The 19,809-nt window shown below is 50.3% G+C and overlaps 7 protein-coding genes across 7 annotated transcripts; 3 read left to right on the plus strand and 4 right to left on the minus strand.

Moving 5' to 3' along the window:
- Nucleotides 1-682: 682 nt before the first annotated feature.
- T310_5611 (DNA replication factor C subunit Rfc3) lies at nt 683-2,126 on the minus strand (the record flags this gene model as incomplete). The annotated part of the gene is made up of 5 exons (XM_013471514.1): nt 683-1,059; nt 1,181-1,561; nt 1,619-1,793; nt 1,850-1,937; nt 1,990-2,126. 5 exons carry the CDS (start codon nt 2,124-2,126, stop codon nt 683-685), a joined length of 1,158 nt encoding a protein of 385 aa, XP_013326968.1.
- Nucleotides 2,127-2,663: 537 nt separating this feature from the next.
- T310_5612 (ARP2/3 complex subunit Arc18) lies at nt 2,664-3,815 on the plus strand (the record flags this gene model as incomplete). Its single annotated transcript, XM_013471515.1, has 6 exons — nt 2,664-2,984; nt 3,018-3,130; nt 3,188-3,266; nt 3,647-3,685; nt 3,729-3,744; nt 3,784-3,815. 6 exons carry the CDS (start codon nt 2,664-2,666, stop codon nt 3,813-3,815), a joined length of 600 nt encoding a protein of 199 aa, XP_013326969.1.
- A 98-nt stretch (nt 3,816-3,913) lies between these two features.
- T310_5613 (Eukaryotic translation initiation factor 3, gamma subunit) lies at nt 3,914-5,724 on the minus strand (the record flags this gene model as incomplete). Its single annotated transcript, XM_013471516.1, has 2 exons — nt 3,914-5,556; nt 5,613-5,724. The coding sequence occupies 2 exons, from the start codon at nt 5,722-5,724 to the stop codon at nt 3,914-3,916; spliced, it is 1,755 nt and encodes a 584-aa protein (XP_013326970.1).
- Nucleotides 5,725-6,602: 878 nt separating this feature from the next.
- Nucleotides 6,603-10,382, plus strand: T310_5614 (DUF455 domain protein; the record flags this gene model as incomplete). The annotated part of the gene is made up of 7 exons (XM_013471517.1): nt 6,603-7,275; nt 7,326-8,299; nt 8,355-9,517; nt 9,845-9,882; nt 9,971-10,176; nt 10,263-10,269; nt 10,348-10,382. 7 exons carry the CDS (start codon nt 6,603-6,605, stop codon nt 10,380-10,382), a joined length of 3,096 nt encoding a protein of 1,031 aa, XP_013326971.1.
- Nucleotides 10,383-11,533: 1,151 nt separating this feature from the next.
- On the minus strand, nt 11,534-14,283 carry T310_5615 (Heat shock transcription factor; the record flags this gene model as incomplete). The annotated part of the gene is made up of 2 exons (XM_013471518.1): nt 11,534-13,700; nt 13,763-14,283. The coding sequence occupies 2 exons, from the start codon at nt 14,281-14,283 to the stop codon at nt 11,534-11,536; spliced, it is 2,688 nt and encodes an 895-aa protein (XP_013326972.1).
- Nucleotides 14,284-15,255: 972 nt separating this feature from the next.
- T310_5616 (uncharacterized protein) lies at nt 15,256-16,381 on the minus strand (the record flags this gene model as incomplete). Its single annotated transcript, XM_013471519.1, has 2 exons — nt 15,256-15,948; nt 16,091-16,381. 2 exons carry the CDS (start codon nt 16,379-16,381, stop codon nt 15,256-15,258), a joined length of 984 nt encoding a protein of 327 aa, XP_013326973.1.
- Nucleotides 16,382-18,344: 1,963 nt separating this feature from the next.
- Nucleotides 18,345-19,563, plus strand: T310_5617 (uncharacterized protein; the record flags this gene model as incomplete). The annotated part of the gene is made up of 4 exons (XM_013471520.1): nt 18,345-18,555; nt 18,851-18,917; nt 19,053-19,089; nt 19,429-19,563. 4 exons carry the CDS (start codon nt 18,345-18,347, stop codon nt 19,561-19,563), a joined length of 450 nt encoding a protein of 149 aa, XP_013326974.1.
- Nucleotides 19,564-19,809: the final 246 nt, after the last annotated feature.

The raw sequence follows: 19,809 nt of genomic DNA on the forward strand, positions 1-19,809 counted from the left end.
CATTTGTCCCGCGTGCAGAGGCGGAGGTCGCCGATAAGAGCTGAGAGGGGAATTCTTATATTGTTTTGGTTTAGTCAGAAATCTATTTCTTTGGCTGCAAGTGTTTGCAGGTCAGTAGTGGCTGTAATCACTCCGCAGAGTCGTGTGCCAGATCAACCAATGCAGAGATAAGATTGATCAGATTATTATGTTTGGCGATTATGACTAATGACGCTGACATACGTATCCAATGAACTCAAAAATAAAAAAAGAAACCAGAAAATACATCTCTAGCAGCATGATTATAGAATTAGACAGGTTAAAAAAATCGATGACAAAAACTTTGTGTTGATTATTAATCGCACCCCCAGTGCCGTGTGAAAGACGGCGACGTTGACTACACCATATGGGATATTTTGCAGTCAGCAATTGAGTTCTGACAAGAGATCAATCACAATCCATCAATAATCATCTATGCTACTTTACTGTTATTGCCGTGAGAGAAGAATACACGCCAATGTAAGGTCATGGAATTGATCTCTATATCAGGTCATATAAACCATTCATGGGAAAAGCGCCGCTGCACAAACTCCGTAACCAGTTCAAAAACGAGTCCGTTTCCAATGCTGAAGAATCATTTCCATGGCTTTTACTCTGTAGAGATGGCTACGTCTCCATCGCCACTCCCTTATCGCCCATCAATTCACATCCATTTCGAACAACTCCTACCAACCCCCCCCGTTTGAACGGCCTCGCTCCCACCGCCGGATAACCGCCATTCCACCTCCGCCAGCCCTTCGAGCCAGGTGATCCTTGTCTGGGCGGGAACCTCGAGCCGTTGCAGCTCCTCGCTTAATGCGCTCAAGATATCGGCCAGAGCCAGTCCTTTGTTGGCTTTCAGCGTGTTGATGGTGTTGAGGCACGACGTGACGTCGCTGGTGGTAAGGAGAGTGGTCATGATCTCTCGAATGTCGGAAGGATGGGGCGCTGCGACACAGTTGTAGATCGTTTCATTCGTAATGACTTCGTGCTCAGGAGGCGGTTGGTCCTTCGGTGCATCTCGCATAGGAAGCGGCATACCTTTTTCACTGTTAGACCTCGTCGTTAAACAAAAAAAAAAAGAAAGAAAGAAAGAAAAGAAAAAGGGGGGAAAAAAAGGGAAAAAAAAAGAAAAAAAAAAGAGAGAGACGGGATTCCCTACTGCTTGCATGACAAGCTTGCAGCACATTCAACGCCCGTCGCATGTCACCCTTGCTGAGTTTGATGAGACTGTCGACCGCCTCGGGCTGTATTCGTACGTGCTCCTTCTCAATCACCTGGTCGATCAGGGACCGGATATCCGCCTCCTTCAAAGGACTGAACCGGAACCGTGTACATCGTGACAAGAGGGCAGGTGAGAGCTTGTGCGTGTAGTTGGCGATGATGCAGAATCGCGTGTTGGCCGTGTACTTCTCCATGATGCGACGGAGGGCCATCTGCGCCGTGGCAGTCATCGCATCTGCCTCGTCCAGAATGATCAGTTTGAACGCTCCCAAAGAATCGGTGCCAGCCGACGGAGCGACGGAAAATATCTGCTTTGTACCTGCGGCAAACACGTTGAGTTTATCTTCAGCTGATCAGCCGCGGGAGAAGAACTCACTAGCAAAGGTCTTGATCTGCTCTCGGACGACCTCTATGCCTCTGTCGTCACTGGCGTTCAACTCCAGAACCATCTGTCGCATGTTCTTGCTCCCGTAGATGCGCCTCGCCAACGCAAGGATTGTAGACGTCTTTCCCGTTCCCGGCGGGCCATAAAGAAGGAGGTGCGGTAATCGCTATCCATCAGTTCAGCAAACTGCAGAGCGTCATGAATTGGGGGTTGACGGCGCACATTCGATTCGACAAATCTGTTGATCGTTGCGAGAATATCCTGATGCCCAGCGACATCGTCCAGTGTGTTCGGTCGGTATTTTTCCACCCTGGGCAATTAGCATTCATCCAGTTCAAACCATTGTGGCATTGCATCCGTACCATGGGAGATTATCCTCAGCCTCGACTGGAAGGTCTGCGACCACCTTCTTGCCCTTTGGATTTAGATTGTCGGAGCTGAACTTGATCGCGTCGTTGGACGGAATATCCACGTCCATGTCATCCTCGTAATCCGACATTTGGAATAAAAGAGGCCAAAAAATCTATTAAACAATAATTACTGGGATTACAACGCAAAAAACAATTCGAAAAGGATGGTTGACACAAATTATCCAGCACTTGGCTTTCGACGCGTCGGCGAGCGGTACGCGTAAAGAGGTTCGGCGCCGGAAAATCATGGGCAGCCCTGCTGTACTCCTGCCTGTCGCTAGGCGGAATGCCATGTCGACCACCAGCGACCGCCGACCTCCGCATTCTCGCCCAACGGCCTGTCCGCCCCGACAGACCCAGCCCTCTCGTCAAGAAGACTTCAGTCTGGTGGAAATCGGATCGCTCGTTCCACCTGTTCAGGATGCCTGTGGGTTTCCTCAAACTGCTCAACCCCTCTCCATCAGGAGTCGCACGACACCGACTGACTGACAAACAACCTCTAGGCTTACAACTCCATCTTCCTTGAGGACCGCGACGTCCCGGTAATAGGTACGAAGGCCAGCATCTCGACTCATGAACAACATACCAGACCGACAGAGAGTAGATATGGCTAACTCCGGTCATTCATGGCTTCAGGGAACTTCCCCCTCCTCCCGCTCCGTACCCGCACTCGCGGCCCCGCATATGTCCTCCCCGCGCTGCCTCCCGGCTCGTCGGACGTCGATATCGACCCCAACAGCGAGTCGTACGACTGCGTGGACGAGATCCTGTCCCTGTTCCGCGCCAATGTGCTGTTTCGCAACTTCGAGATCAAGGGTCCCGCGGACCGCATGCTGATCTACGGCATCCTCTTCGTCAGCGAATGTCTCGGCAAGGTAAAGCCAGGAATGACAGCGCGAGAGGCTGAGAAGGTAGCATCCTCCTCCCTATATGAGGCGCGTTTGGCGGTAATAATCATGTTGTTCTGACTCATCAATCAGGCCCTGATCAACGTCGCGCTCGATCAATTCGCCATCCCCGGTGATGTCTCTTTCCCCTTGAACCAGGCCTTTGAGCCTCCACACAATCGACAAGATGCAGAGACTCTCAGACAGTAGGCCAATCCGAAGAGATACGGGCAATCTCTGGATTACTGACTTATATCAATCAGGTATCTCTCCCAAGTCAGACAGGAAATAGCTATCCGATTGCATGCGAGACTATACCCTGGTGGTGTAGGACCGTCTAAGGTGAGTAATAACGCATCTATACCTGGGATTATATACTATATTGTATTTATTTACTGACAATTTCTTCTTTTCTTGACTGCAGTTCTGGCTCAGTTTTGCGAAGCGGAAGTTCATGGGGAAAAGTCTATAGACTATAAATAACTCGGTTTTGTTTTTCTGTTTTTGCTTTCGCTTTTTTGTTCCGGACGCATTAGTACAGCGTTATGAAATGTGAATATTGCCTTCTTCCTTACTTACTTACCTCCTTTATCTCTTTTTTTCTCTCTACGGTCATCGATCTCGACCAGGATGGGGAATGTCCACCCCTCTGTCTTTGTCAGACTGCCGCTACTGCTTGATGTAACGTACCTGTCTGGTGTGGACAGGTGAATAGGGCATAGTTTGCTCTCTTTCATGTCGCTTGGACTTATGACTTATCGGTACGTATTCACCCCATCTTAGGAAATCTCATGTATTGTACAGTACAGAAAACCTAGAGGTATGTATGTACTCTACATACATACAGTCCTTATCACAGCAAAATGGACGACTAACCAAGTCAACCAATGAATCCAGAACTTTTTTATCGTTAAGATGCCATGTGCAATGGTCTAGTTCTAATAACTCCGCATTCACTCATCTATCATGTTTTTTTTTGTCTATATTTTCTAATCGCCCGGTGTACTAGGTGTAGTTTCAGCAACTTTCCGCTTCTTCCGACTCACGTTGCCCCGGGCGGAGATGCGCTCCTGCGTGGGGATGACTCGGGTAGCATGGAAGATGTATCCCTCCGCGCCGCCACGGCCCATCATCAACGGATGCGTGCGTCCGGGAAGGACCTGCCAGGGACGCACGCGCGAGGTCTGCAATGTCGGGCCGACGAGGAGGGTCGGATCGACGGGGAATTCGGAGGATAGGTCGATGGGGGGAAGATCAGGAGAAGGAGGGTTGTTATCGTTGGAAGTGTCTTGCCCTTGCCGCTCCTTCAGCTGCTGCTCTCGTTTCTCCTCGAGTTCTCGCTTCCGGTTGATAAAGGCGACCCGTCGAGCGGTCGAGTAGAGATCTGCCAAGTGGACAAGAGGCTCGATCGTAGGCGAGTACACCACAACCGGTGCCGACCCGGCGAGCAGCGGCACGACATGTTGCAGGATTGAGGCCGGTTCCATCAGGCTGGCGACTATCAGTCCATCAAAGCCTCCGGCCCGTGTTTCATCCACCACGCTTCGTACTCGAACCCATCGGTTTCGCTTGCGGTAATATATCCCGCGCTTGCTGGGCTTCCATGACTGAAGGGTCGCTTCGTCCACCTTTTCAGGTTCGTTTGCGTAGATGGGATCCGCGTTGGGGTCCACAAGGTGCAACCACGATAACGTCTTTAGGTGCGTGTAGAGCGGATGGGACTCGTCGGGATTGCCCTGGTCGTACGAGAAGTATTTAAGAAGGGACAGGTTCGGTTGCGAGTGAGCGTGGATAAGAGTAAGGGTGTTCCCCTTGGCAGACATGGGCTGTTTCCGTGCCCTACGCTGCGGGTGAGAGGTTCTCCCATCCTTGGGTTGTTCTGCCTCATCCGCATCCCCGGGATCATTCGTCTGAGTGTCATCATCGTCCTCGTCGTCTTCGTGAGGGTAAAGGATACCCATTCTCTCTGCCATCGCCGCAACTACTAGACCGCCCGTGTCATCCACGACGAGATATCGTCCGTTCGGCTTCGATGTGACTGTTTCTTCCAGCAGGGTATTTCCCCCATGGTGCACATTACCCCAACACCCCATGAGAGCAATCAATTCGTCTCTCAGCTCCATGATCTTAGGCGCGTCTTTCTCTTCGAGCAGATACTGCGTGAGGATGCTGACGTCCATGGGGAGGACAGTGAATCTCCGCAGAAATTTCTTCTGCTTCCTCAGTTTGTATTTGGCGAGCGAAAAGGCCGTCTTCTGGTCGATCGCCGTATGCGACTGCAGCAGTCGTGCAATGATTTCCTTCCCTGCGCATGTCGCCTGCTTCTTCAGCTCCTCGATCTCCGCCAATGTTAACTTTTGACTCGAACTGTCATCGATGGTGTCCCGATTTGTGCGCATCGGCACGTCGCCATCGCCGTTCATGTCGAAATCCTCCATCTCGCCGTCCGCCTCTCCGGAGCCCTCACTGATGAGGGCCTCCGCATGAAGCTCTGTGGCGGGAACAACACGCAAGACATGGCCATCCTCATCCGGGTGGTCGAGAATCTCGTACGTCAAGTAAAAAGGACGTCCGATAATTTGGTTGGAAGGGAAGTTGCCATACTTCCCGAGCGAGACATTCCTAGGTAGACCTGTAAGCAAATGCGCCGTAAAGCCAGATTTAAAGCCAAAGGAAAGGAAGACACACAGAGCGCAAAGGCCCCGGAGACATACGTATTGGGCACGAGTTTGATGACCTTGGATGTGTCGGACGGCAGTCGCAACACGACGTACTCGTGGGGGCGGACGAACGAATGCATATTGAGAATAATTCTCACTCCGAATTAATGCATATTTAGTCCCAGCTGCTCATACAGTATACACGGCCCAAGGATATCAATCTTGAATTCGCGTTCTTAATTTCTTCATCCCACCGAACGCACGGGCCATGCGGAGCTCTCGAGAATACGCCGGCGCAGGAAGAACTTTCTTCCGGGCCCCCGTCACATGTCAGTCCTGCTCGGGGAATCGTTATTCCATCCGCCTCTGCTGCCTGACGTAATCGTACTTCGATCGGTAATATTACCATACCGTACGGATTTCACCGCGACTGGCTACAGGAGGGGGCGTAATTCTCGTAATGTTCTTGCCTGGCTGGTACAGATCGATCGATCGTTCCCCGCCTATAAGAACAGGAATACGCTATGACATCTTGCCTCAACCCCCGACATGCGCCCTGGCGAATGACAGTTCGCTCCTATTCTTGTTCTGCCAATGCTGCCAGACCCTAAGCCAGCCTCCAGAAAGTGGCAGCCTATATGTTCGCCCAGATCATAACACTGCATCTCTCTCTCATTGCGTGGAATATTCAATAATTGCGACCTTGATGGTCGATCCTGCCGCTGCCTGAGCTCCGCTGCCTAGCTCAGCCCTCCCACCCAGCTGCGTACCTATATTACGTATGTCAAGGGCGAGAAATACAATCAAGGCAGAAACGATTAAGTCCAATCGCGATACCTCCTAAGCCGTCTGGTTTCTACAGCAGATCCATGTCTGTTTTTGATACTGGAGCTTCAACAGGACATCCGCCAATCAACCCGGCAGCTACCCTGAGGCGCGGAGAACCGACCTACGCATCAGGAGCTCCTCTGGAGAGCGAGACAAAGCTCTGTCCTCTCATCAGGAGCATCGTTTGCTGATGGTGCTCCGAAAAGCTCCACCTCCCGGCATTGTCGTCCCTCCGCGAGGAACCGATCATCCTCATCCGCGATCCGCAACGACCCCAACCTCCAACTCGTCGCAATCATCACCCAACCGTCTAGTCCGCCCAAGACGGGCGCGAACCGTGAGTACAAGCCCTAGGCAGGTATCAGTATATTCACCCGACCTGAATACGTCACCTGCGTTCGACCTTATGTCCCTCGAAGAAGCCCAGCAGAAGTCGCCGATGGGAAGCTCCTTCAACGACCCCCAGAATCCGTGGGCGGAAGAATTGGTCGAGAGACCGGACCCCAATCATCTGCCGCCGAACTTACAAACTGGGCCTGTTAGTCAACCACAGGAAGACACTAGGGAGGAGTCGAAGGCGGGCATCTCTCGTATTCCCCCAATCTTGATGGAGGGGACGGCGCGAAGGCAGGCGGCGGAGGAGCTTCCGCGGAATCAAGGGAACAAGGATTCCAGCACAGAAGCACAGCCAGAGACGGGCAAACAGCGATTGCTATCCAACAATCCGTTCCTCCGAGCCAGAAATCCCAGCACAAACCCGTGGGATCAGCATAATGGCAGTCACCCCGGTCAACCGCAAGGAGCTCCTGAACAGAATGCATGGGCCACAAATGATGACCCTTTCGGCGAAAGAATCAGTCAAAGTAAGTCTGCTTTGTCCTTGTCCTAAATGTAATCTGACCCTTTTCCCTAGGTTCAGGTTTTATTCCAATGACGGCACGACTGTCCTTGTTGGATCAACCGGAGGATCCCTGGGCCCAGCAGAATAGTCAATCAGCACACACGCCGGAAACATCTACCCAACATCAGCCGGTTAGCAGTAACAATGCATCAACCATGTGGTCCGCTTCGTCGTTTGACGGCACTGCTACTTCTAGCACATACTGGGTGGATGGTTCCACTCAGTCGGCTCAAGAAAGGACGTCGAACGATCATGACCAGGGAAATGGAGTCCAGGGTTTTGATACTGCCACAAGTGGAAACCCTTTTCAGTCTTCACGACCTGCGGAGCAACCGGCGATCAACTCACTGGGGTCAGGGGATGTGGCGAACGGTTCTAACGGCGCCGCGTCGAATCTAACACCAGCCTCCTCACAGGACCTGTTAGATTTCAACGATCCTCCGTCAACGAGCAACAAAGCTGAACCTGTAGAGCAGAAAGCTCCGGAACAACCCGGCCAGAACGAAAAGCACGAACATACATCGGTTCCCACGGAATGTCCTCGAAGTGATAACCAGCCCTCTAGTGCGGAGCAAGCCTCCGAACCCAGGCAACCTCCACCTACCACTACACCCCTCTCCGAGGCAGAGATGAGAAAGCAGCTGGAGAAACAGGCAGAGACCTATGCGATCCGACATATCAACTGGACAGATCATTCGGGGCAACTGCGCGAGTCTCCCGTCCTGGTTCAGAACAAGAACGGACCATGCCCGCTTCTGGCTCTGGTCAACGGGCTCGTCATGCGCTCTGAGAAAGATGCTCAGCCACCAATTGTCAAAGCTTTGCAGACCAGAGAACAAATCTCTCTGGGTTTGCTCATCCAGGCTTTATTTGATGAACTGACCACTTATCATGATGCTGACGAGGAGCTTCCTGACATTGAGGCTCTGAGTCGATTTCTCACGATGCTACATACGGGGATGAATGTTAATCCCCGTCTGACTCTGGTATGTATTGTTTCTACCTTTTACTCTGGGTCAGGCAATTGCTGACGTTTTCCAGGAGTCTGAGAACGCCGTCGGATCGTTCCTAGAAACCAACGATCTTCGACTCTATGGGACATTCAAAGTCCCTCTAGTTCACGGCTGGGTTGCCTCGCCTTCTAGTGAAGCTCATGCAGCACTGAGCCGTGTAGCCCAGTATCACGAAGACATCCAACTGCTGCAGTTCCGCAAAGAAGAATTGGAGGATCGGGTAATCCGCGGTGGTTCGCTCAGCGCGGAAGAAGAGCAACTCGTCCGCGATATCGACACGATCCAGTACTTTGTCAACGTCGAGAACGCCACGCAGCTGAGCGCTTTTGGACTCAATCATTTGGCACAGACTCTGGCGCCAGGGTCGATCTCGATTCTGTTCCGGAATGATCATTTCTCCACTCTCTACAAACATCCACAGTCGCACCAGCTCTTTACGCTCATCACCGACGCTGGCTATGCCGACCACGCTGAGATTGTGTGGGAGTCTCTTGTCGACGTCAACGGATCGAACGCTGGATTCTTCGCGGGCGACTTTCGGCCCGTCGGACACGCTCCCGCCGCGTCGACCAACCCTGCTGGTCAGAGGAGCTCGAGTAATGCCATTGCCAACCACACAAATAATATCTCTACCCAACATACCGAACAGACGGATGCAGATTATGCTTATGCGCTGTCATTGCAGTTCCAGGAGGAGGCGCAGCGGGAAAATGCGAGAAACCGGCGCGCGTCAACACCTTACTACGGGTCGACACCTCGCCCGGCCGCCCACAACCGGTCGTCATCAAGCACGGTCGGCGGGGGTGGCAGAGGTCGATATCGCGGCTCGCTCCAAGACCCGAATCTGCAGCGGCCGTCGATTCCTCCTCGAAACGTCCGGAACATTGCCCCGGCCATGGGAACCCCTGTTGATCCGCATGACGTGGTAGACGACGACGACGATGCGCCTCCGCCTTCGTACGAGCAGGTTGCGCGCAACAAGGCGTACGAAGCGCAGTCGCAGCGCGGACGACGCTCGTCGTATGAAGATATTACAAACTACTCTCTCACGTCCGGTGCAGAATACGGACGATCACCACGGCCACAACAACAACCGCCTTACTGTGGCGGAGGGAGACGACAGCCGGGATTGGTTGCGTCGAGTTCACAGCAGCAGCAGCGAAAGGAGAAGGGCAAGGACTGCGTAGTAATGTAGATCTCCTCTCTCACTTATCTGTCATCTTGTGAACGTTACTCTGCGTCAGAACAGAGACGTACAAGTCTTACTTTACCATGGAGTTGGAGTTTTGGAGTTTGGATGGATGGTTTGGATGGCTTGGTTTGATTTGGTTTGGTTTGGATATTATTTTTGTCTATGCCTATGCATGCCATACATATATTTATTATATACCTCTCCTTGCTCTGGACGAAATACCATACATACAGCCAGTGAGTGAGTGAATGAGTGAGTGAGTCAGTGATGTGAGGTAATGACAATGACGATACGGTATGAAATGAATATATGCTTTCTTTGTAAAGGCTACACCAAGCCAGTCATCGGTCAATTAGTCTGTTAGGTAGGTCGGTCAGTCGAGTAGCCAGCGACTGGCGTGTTGTGTTGCGTTCATTTTGGTACACATCATGTATACGATATGACATCCATAGACCTGGATATGATAAAAGCTTTTTACGCATATCTATCTAGATCTATCTATGTCTATATCCTAACGAATCCCGTATATAGGCATGATATATGTCTAGAATTAAAAAAAGAAAGGAAAGAAAGAGAAGAAAAGAAACGAAAAGAAAGAAAAGAAAAGAAAAGAAAAGGCAATGGGAGAAGAAGAAGTACCTATCTATCTACTCCACGCGTACGTAGGCACAGGCACACACATTCAGACAGCACTGTAGCAGGCAGCTAGCCACTGTAGCTAGCTAGCTAGCTAGGTATATATAGCCTATAGGTAAGTACAAGTAAGAAGGTATACGTAAAGTCGGATTGATTCCATTCATTCAGACGATGAAAAATAAAAATTTAAAAGAAAAAATGAAAAGAAAGAAGAGACATAGGAGGTAGGAGGGAGGGAAAGTAGAATTATAGGAAGACAAACGTATGTTTATATATGTTTATATGTTTATTTATCTTTATCTTTCCTTCCTCCTACTTACTAGTAGAAATGGAATGTATACATATGCAACTTTTCTTTCTTCAATTTCTCTCTCTCTCTTCTTTTTTTTGGGTTCTCTTGCTTCTTAATTAGTTAATAAATTTTTCTCTTCTATGCTATGCTCTTCTATGCTATGCTATGCTACTATGCTCTATGTATTCGAGAAAGTGCAGAGAGAGAGAGAGGAGGGAGAGAGGGAGGGAGATTAGATTGATTAAATCGAGAAGTTGGTTGAAGGGAAATAAATGGAAGGAATAGAATGGAATGATTCCAAAGGGATAAATGAATGAATGAATGAATGAACATCATAACATTCCCTACCTACCTACCTACTCCCTACATACCTAAAATAACCTAAAATATATACATACATTGACATCAACTCGCTCTTGAAATCTTTTTTTTTCTGTTTTTGTTTTTTGTTTTCAAGGGCAAAAAAAACACACGCACGCACACACAAACAGAACAAAAAGGAAAGAAAGGAAAGACTAGACTGGAGGAGTGTTGAGAAACAATACCGAACTTTTCATAATATGAAAAGACTGACACTGACTCGACTGGACTGGACTGAACTGACTGAGTAGGAATTATCACTACCAGATCAACTCAACTCAAATCGAATCGATTCAATTCAATTCAATTCAATTCAAACCAACCAATTGACACGATTGATTGATTGATTGATCGATCGATTCACTGAGGGAGGGAACGAAAGGAGGATTGATTAGGAATAGATTGATTGATAAATTGATTGATAGATTGATGTCAAACTGATTGATCGCGCTTTGGCTCGTCAAGTACGTAAAGAACAACAGTAAAGAATAAAAAGAAAAGACAAGAAAAGAAACAATCAACAGACAGACAGACAAAACGACAATGCCTTCCATAACACCCTATACCTATACCTGTACCTACCTAACTAAAGAGAAGAGAAGAGAAGATAAGAGATTCTGTACCACGTCACGTCACTTCGTACCCATGGATGAAATTAGTTCAGTCACATCACTCATCACCTCGAAATCAGTCAGTCAGTCAGTCAGTCAGTCAGTCAGTCAGTCAATCAAGTCTTCTTGCGCCGCTTTGGGCTGTGTCCTGTAGTTCCGCCTGCTGTTGCACCTGCACCTGCTGCTGCTGCTGCTGCTGTTGTTGTTGTTGTTGTTGCTGCTGCTGTTGCCGTTGCTCCTGTTCCTGCTCCAGCCCCAGCTCCTCCTGCTGCTGCACCTGCGCCTGCAGAATCACCGTTGCTGCCGTTCCCCGTCGCTGGCATGTTCATCTGTTGAAAATTCTCGTCAATAGTGTTGGCTGGGCTCGTTGCTTCACTGTCCGTGAATGTCTCAACGATCCGGCCCGGCTCGTGCTGGTTGGTGGTGTTGGTGTTGGTGTTGTTGCCAGTGTTGCCGCCACCAAGTCCGCTGCCATCAACTCCGGTTCCTGTGCCCGTGGTGTTGCCATTATTGAATCCTCCGGTCTTGGTGAAGTCGTCGTATCCACCAAAGTATCCGGAAGAAAGGTCTGTCGGGTCACCACCAGCACCAAGGTTATCAAAGTCGAACAGGTCGTTGCCCACATCCTTGGTCACATCCGTCGTCGCTCCCGGCGCTGCAGGCGCTCCCGTCGCCCCTGTCACCCCTGGCGCTCCTGTCGCTCCTGTCGCCGCCGTCCCAGTCGGCTGACCTGCTGCCGTTGTCGCCGTCGCCGCTGTTCCATCACCGAAATCGAAACCACTCTTGTCCATGTCCGGAACATCTGTGAAGTAGTCATTGCTATTGAATATCTGATCCAGGTCAAGCGACGGCGGCGGGACATTGGAGGAATCTCCAATACCAGGGATGGTTCCCGTGGGGCTGAGAGGCTGCAGCAGATTCGTCAGGTTCTGGACAGAACGGTCCTGCTCGGCCTGCATCTTGACGAGGTTATCGATTTCCTCGCGTGTGCTAGCCAGCTGGGCAGCGTAGTTTTGCGGCATCGGCGGCGGGTTCGGTGTCACGAGAGCATTATTCGAAGAGGCCATGGCGTTGGGATCAGTTGCACTCGTCTCGTTCGCCATCAGCCGCAGCATGTCAGCACGTTGGTTGGGAGTCAGCGCAGAATTGCCACCAGACGTCTCCAAGGAAGAGAGGACGTTGGGAAACTCGGAGAAGGTGGTGGTCGGGACGCCGTTGCGAGCATTGGAGTTCTGAATGACGGACATGATATCGCGTTGAGGAAGCGGCTGTGTCGAGGCCGGCTGCTGTGACCCGGCCTGTTGCGGGCTGGTGTCGTGGACCTCCTCAACGCTGCCGGGCTGCGAAACACTGGGTTGGCGGACATGTGAGCCCTTGCGCGAATGTGATGACCGATCGTAAGTGCTGTTGCCGGACGGTGACAACGTGCTTGCGCGGCTTTGAGCAGCATCCGGTTGCTTGGGAGGAGCCTTCAGCAGCAGTGGTTGCTTCTTAAACGCTCTCTGGTTGCCCGTGTTGTCACCCCCCAAGGTGCTCAGAGCATAGTCGTCGACGTCAACCACATTGCCTTGGTCCTGCTGAATAATTCCCGAGAATGGGTTGGTGAGGTTCTGTTGCCCTTCATGACCTTGGAGGCTACGATTGTAGACAGTGGCCAGGAACGTGAGGATCGCGTTGATCGAGTTTTCGTGGCGGGCGTGTTGTTCTTGGAAGCTAGCGGCCTGGGCGTACAACTGTTCGTGCTCCCTCCGCAGCTTCGCGATCGTTTGCGAGATGATCTGCTGCTGCTGACGGATCGTCTGGAGCTCCCGATAGACGCCCGCCAGTTGCTCCTTGGGCAGGAAATTCTGGTTGGAGCTCAACGCAAGTTGTCCACGATTTCGCCGATCATCTCGGTGGCCGTCTTCCCCATACTCGTCGCCTTCGTTGTCTTCGCCATCCTCAGTCTTCACCTTGTTCTTACTGCCTTTGCTGCCTTGAGAAACGTTCTTAGGCTTCTGGATCAGCCACAGCAAATCAGGATGACCGCGCTTGAAGTACGGATTCGCGTATTCGCTCGGGCTCTTGTTCTTCCGTTCACTGGCACGCATCGAATTGTCCGACAGTCCGACCTTCTTGTGGAAACCATACATGTTAAGCTGACGCACAAACGACGCATAATTATTATGTTTGAATAATTCGGGGATCAGTGTCCGAGCGAACTCATCTTCGTCCAGCACGATGAATGAGTTTCCATCATCCGACCAACGAATCAGGTCTGTATTCTTGGACTCATCGAGAAAACTAGGGAAAAAAAAGCAGTCAGCAAACATCCATTGAATCCAGGTATCCGGGTCAAAACCTACCTGCTCAGTTTCTGAACGAACGGTGGGATCTGCTTTCTCTTCGCTTGGGCTTCTCTCTTGGCAATCAGTGCCCGCTGTTCCAGTTCTGCCAGACTCTCGCCCCACCCATCGCCGCTGTTGTTATGGTCCAAGAGGGAGGGCGGGGCGGACGGCTGCTCGTATCCACGATTTCTGCTAACAAGCTGATTCATAGGTTGCCTGCGAGCGACTTGGTTGTTGGGAGACGCACCGGCCACAGACACATCTTGGCCTGTAGTAGTAGTAGTAGCAGTAGTAGTAGTTGTTGTTGTTGGTGTTGTAGTATACTGGGGCTGGTGGAAAGAGTTGACATCGGCGGGGTACGACGACGGTGGTGGATTCACGGCGGTGGCGGCAGGATCTTGACCCCACTGAAGAAACTGGTCGTTAGAGAGCTGAGCACCAGGATTGGTGTAGTTTGGAATAGACCCTATTTGCTGATGGACTCCAGGTGATGTCCCGGGGGCCGGTCTTTTGCGAGAGGAAACGCCTTGCGAACTCATCTTGCGCAGAAGTCTGGTCTGTGCTTCAGATGCCGGATTGACGCGCCCTTCCTAGGAGAGAAGGGAAGAGGACCCACGAGGGTCGCTCTCAAACGATCGTAGTCTGCGAGATATCTGCTCGATAACTAGAAGGATCCAGGGAGATTGGCAAGGTCGAGTGATAATGGACGCCGGGTGACCGTGGATCGAGACAACGAGGGCGGGGTGAGGCGGGGTGTTTCTGATAGCGAGACTGCTGTCGAAAGGGCGCTGTGATGCACGTCGAGGACGAAACGAAGGAGAAGAAGGCCAGGAATGAGGAGAATCCCGCAGTCAGGATGGGGAGGAGTCACGTTGTTGATGCCAGCGGAGCGGGCTTGACCACAGAAGAGGGGCGGGCGGAGAGATAACCAAGCCGGACAAAGGCGTGCGGCAGGAGAGCGGGAGGGGTCGGAAAGGACGTGAGATAGAAGGCTCGTTCTCGAGGAGACTGACGATGGAAAAGGCCTTTTGCCAGAGCAATGGCCAATTGACTCCGGGAGGGTCAAGTCAAGCCTGGCCCGCTGGGATGGGCGTCGGAGGCGATATGCTGCGAAAACAGCACCAAAAACGGAAGACGAGAGATGAGCAGCCTTGGGTGAGTCGGGAAGATAGTAGGATTCAGGACATGGAAGCGAGAGACAGCGTTGCCGGCAGGCTTTGACAGCGTCCAGGACAGCGGAACAGAGGTCCGGTCGTTTTGCTCTTTTTCTACTTGCACGACGTGCAGGCGCGGGCGGATGACAACAGGAATCCCCAGACGGCCTGCAAAAGCTTGGCTCGATGAGGTCAACACTGGCCCGTGCCCGCTGACTCAGCACGCTTGGCGTCACGTGACTGACCAGCGAGCCGCCGCGCTTGGAATCCGTTAGAAAACATGGAATCCTGCTGCTGCCGTCTACAGTACAGATTGGCATTGGCCTAGCTAGTGCGTGCATTACTATGCATTCTGTATCAATCAACCTCATAGATCAGCCGCTTAAAGTCGCCTACCAAGCTCTGCCACCGCTCCGGCTGCTCCTCCGTGAATTTCTTCATCGTCTTTAGTGCCTCCAGATCGGCCACCATGTGAGATTCATTCGTCGTGCCGTCCAGGACGGCTGTGTTGCCCAGGCCCAGGACGAGACTGTACAGGGCCGCAGGCCGACTGATCCCGGTCTCGTGGGCCAGCGCGCCCACAGGACTGCTGGACAGCAAGTTCGGGTTCGCCGTCAGGGTCCAGAAGCTCTGGTAGATGAGGCCGTGTTTGCGGCAGAAGGCCCGGACGGGCCCATCGTACCGCGTACTGGTGTAGAAGCGGTTCTGAACCACGGCCGGCTTGACCTTGACCTCCGGGGACATGTAGAGTGCTTCCAGCACGGGGAAGGGGCAGTTGGAGATGCCCAGGTTGCGGATGCGGTGCGGCACGTAGCTCTCAATGGCGGACCAGGCCTCGAGGGTCTGGTCGATCGTGGGCAGGGGAGAGTGGAGGACTAGCGTGTCGATGTAGCCCGTCTCGTTGGTCCCCTCGTCCTCTTTCTCGTCTGTGCGGAGATTGTGAAGGGATGATTTGATGGAAGCGTGCACCTGCTCTGTGATCGAGGACTGGGGATTGTAGGGCATGTTGTTTGGGTCTTGTCCTTGGACGGAAGTGAATTTGGTTTGGATCTAGAACAGGAAATAGAAACATTAGCATTCGTATTAGATTTTCTATTTTCTTTATCAGATTTTCAGAATAACGGGGGAAAAAAAATAACTGTTCATAATACACTTGTAGAATTCCTTTGAATCAATTTCTAGAAACACTTACATAGAGGTCCTCCCGCCTCACGATTCCCTCGCGAATCGCGCGTCGGATGCCCTCCCCAACAAGATCCTCTCGATAATGCTTTGGCTGCGCAGCCGTATCGACGGCGCGAAATCCTGCGCGGAGAGCCTTGTAGACGAGGTCGGTAGTCCGGTCCTTTTTCCAGGCAGTGCCGTAGATCAACACCGGGAGCATGGTGACGGGCAAGTGCTGCTGCGTCACCAAGCCTGTTGGTGCGAGGGCAACTGTTTCCCAAGACACAGACATCCTGGCCAGATTGGTCGCCTTCGCCATATGAGTGCTTTTTTTTTTCTTGTCTGGTCTAGTAGTAGTGACTTTGGTTATCAAATCAACACGAGTTGATCTGCATGCATATCACTGACGGGACCGTTATGGTGGTTGATGCGCATCGAGTAATAATCTAAATCAGTAATACCGGAGAGATGTGGTTTAGTTGACTATTGCGTCACATCCATTCTATGGCTATATATAGAAGATCTGGGCTCATGCATACACCCAACAACATGTCTACAATCTACGCAAGAATTCAAACACACAAATGTGTAGTTTACAAGAGCCAATAGGTTGCATCTTGATATGTGATCATTACTAACTCGTATTGGCATCTGCGAGACATCTTCCTATATATTATATATGCAAGGGGAATACGAGCATATTAAAGAAAAGATTACTGTAAAGCCGAAGTCCGTCGAAACTCCTAGTTCTTCTTACCAAATGAGGTGTTCCGGCTTTGCAGCGCAGTTAAACTGTGCATAACACATAACACATCTGATTTGATAGAGCCCAAATACCGAAGTTTAACTCTGTACGCATTTCTGGATACTACAGGGGAGCTAATTTAGAGGGCAGACTTGTTTTCTGCCCTGCACTGCACCAAAACAAGATGACTGCAGTCAACTCTGTTTAGAATGTAGCTATGTAATTTGCTGGGCTTTTCTTTTTCTCTTTGCCACATGCTCCGTTTATACCCTTTGCGATCTGAGATCCACCGATTCCATCTGTCTTCTCTACTCCATTCGGAGGATTAATTATTTTTTTTTCTTTTCACGAATCAAATCCTGCAAAGGATGTAGGGAAAGGAGGCTGTGTCGGAATACTCCGTTCGGCACTCCAATAGACAGACATAAATAATAAACTGCGAGTTTGTCAACGGATAATAATCTCCACAAACAGCCGTTGCCACCGACTGACTGGGTCAATCAATCTACAAAGCGCTGGAACAAGTGAGTGCTTGTGGCATGCACATAACATAATAATAATAAGTCCCATAAGGCCATAATAAGCCCGCCACGCCCTGTTCTTGCTTACAGCAATTATATTATCTACCTAATCTACATATATATGTAGATACCTATCCACCTGAGAAATCGCCACTGAAAATGGATGCCATATTGTCTCCAGAAAAAAAAGAAATCACGTGGTGGCAAGGGAGTCCAAAATGCGACTGACATATACTGTATAATGTTGCTACGCTGCGCTCCGCAAATTAATATTAGCGAGTTGCAACTGAAGATCTAAGCTACTATCTGTCAAGTCGCAATACGCATCCACCAATAAATATCGTACCGATTGGCATGTAACCTTGGAGCACAGCCCGGCGCGAGAATAATAATGCCCAATGCCCAATGCACTACTACGGAGTACTCCGTACACTTGGGTGACGCCGAACGCTAACACTTTTGCTTATTATGTTTGAGGACCAACTTTGTCTCTCACAGTTTTTGTCATACCTTGATTGACCATTCTGACATTCGCCAGATCAATGTATCTCTTCTTGGCCACATTTGGGTGGTCTCCCCTCTTTAGGTAGCTCACCACGAGGGAGACTGACTAGGCAGCAACTTTTGAAGTGGTGAAATAAATCTGACAAACCTCCAGGTAAACGAGTAAGCAGCATCGATCTAAATTGTTGTACACCTAAGTGAATCCAATGCCGGAACATTTACAGCAACCTTGCCAGCATAGCCAGGTTGAAATGTGTATATTAATATTATCTCCCGGAGCTTAGTATATCATTTTAATCCTTATACTCTGCAACAGGCTAAAGATAATATTGTCTCTTCACCTGCGACAGTCACTTGATTGACAACTCTTGAGTCATTCACCCGCTTGCTTGAGCTCACATTGAATACCAGGAGAATTCACCTCTCTCCATCTTAAAAGAACCCGTCCTCTTCCCCTGCAACTTCTTGTTCGAAAAATCTTTTCTAAGCTACCAACCTCCTTTCTTCTCACAATGACACGCCCCCGCTACTCCTACACCCCAGAAGTCCGACATTCAGGAAGGGAGTTTAGTAGCGAGTCTGAATTTCATTCCCACGTACGCAGAGCGATTATCGACTCAGCACACCATCAAGAGTTGGTCTACACTGAGGTCATCCCACTCTGGGGTGAGAACATCGTGCGATTCCTGAACGAAGCCATCGAGGAAAAAAAATACCTGTCCGGTAAGGCATAGATAGATCTGTGTGTGATTCTTCAATCAAAAGTATTTTCCACTCATTCCTTCTTTTTCTTTCCAGCAAACATTACAACTCGAGTACTCAGGTGTTCTGGGCATACATTATGCCGGTAGAACTTCACGACTGTCATCAAAAATGGTACCGTGATCAAGAGGACGACTGGAGAGAATCTGGCCTCCTGACGCGTGCGGAAAAAAGGCACCTGTGGCCTTCGGTTGGGACAAGTTAAGTTTTCTTCTTCTGTCTTTTTTCTCCTCACATTTCTTACTTATTTTTATAGCAATCGAGTTCTTTCAACCACCATATGCAGGTTCCAGGAAGGAGCCCGACCTCTTCATACGCGCTGAGTAAGCATACTTGTCTAGTTACTTGTGTACCTACAAGGCTACAACGTCCGTACTGTACGTACTGCACGTACGTCAGGACGCAGATGAGTGTACTCTGTACATACAGTACAATCCGAATAGTCTACTCCTCTTTAGCAGACTCAGTCCTAATAACCTGCATCCCTATCCCAACGTGAGTATTACCAGTCACTGAGAGATTTCGCATCTGATCGATCTCCTGCGATATTCCACCCTCGCTTAGGATGATTCCCCCTGGAAACAGATTCCTCTCAACGTCCGCTTTTTTCATCGAAGTCGTCATCACGGTTCTCATTCCTTTTCTCATCGCTTGGTTTGCAGCGCTGGTTCCAATCGTCGCTATTGGAATGTCACTCGGATGAATGGAAGATCCTGGTCGACAAGGAAAAAGCCATTGTGGTGATAAAGCAACGGAGGGAAAAGAGAAATCTGGAAGAGGGCGATATTACAACGCTAACTGGATAATCGGGTGACGATGAAGACGGGAAAACAGACGGATAGAGACAATGCGGTACTACTAGAGCCGCCGCCAGTGGGTGATCATGAAGATGAATTGGAAAAGATGAAATTGGAAATGGGAGTTCTAAAGGAGATGCTGAGGGCAAGGAGAAGATCAGAACGAAATTAAAAATGGTGATGTTGGAAGATATGCTAAGAGCAAGGGAAAAATATGCTGAGAGCTGATGACCTGAGGAAGAGAAAATGCGCACGCAGTAAAAATAGACGATGGGGACATGACTGGGATATGCACTCCGTAGATACTTCGTACAAAGCAAATAGCAGCACTACGGAGTACTCCGTACAGAGTAACATCCATGGTTTCTAATTATACCCACAATCTAAGAGGATTCGCGCATAGACCGGTGGAGGCAAG

The sequence above is a fragment of the Rasamsonia emersonii genome (genome assembly GCF_000968595.1).
Source record: "Rasamsonia emersonii CBS 393.64 chromosome Unknown ctg1118621760306, whole genome shotgun sequence".
In the NCBI taxonomy this organism is placed as follows: Eukaryota; Fungi; Ascomycota; class Eurotiomycetes; order Eurotiales; family Trichocomaceae; genus Rasamsonia; species Rasamsonia emersonii.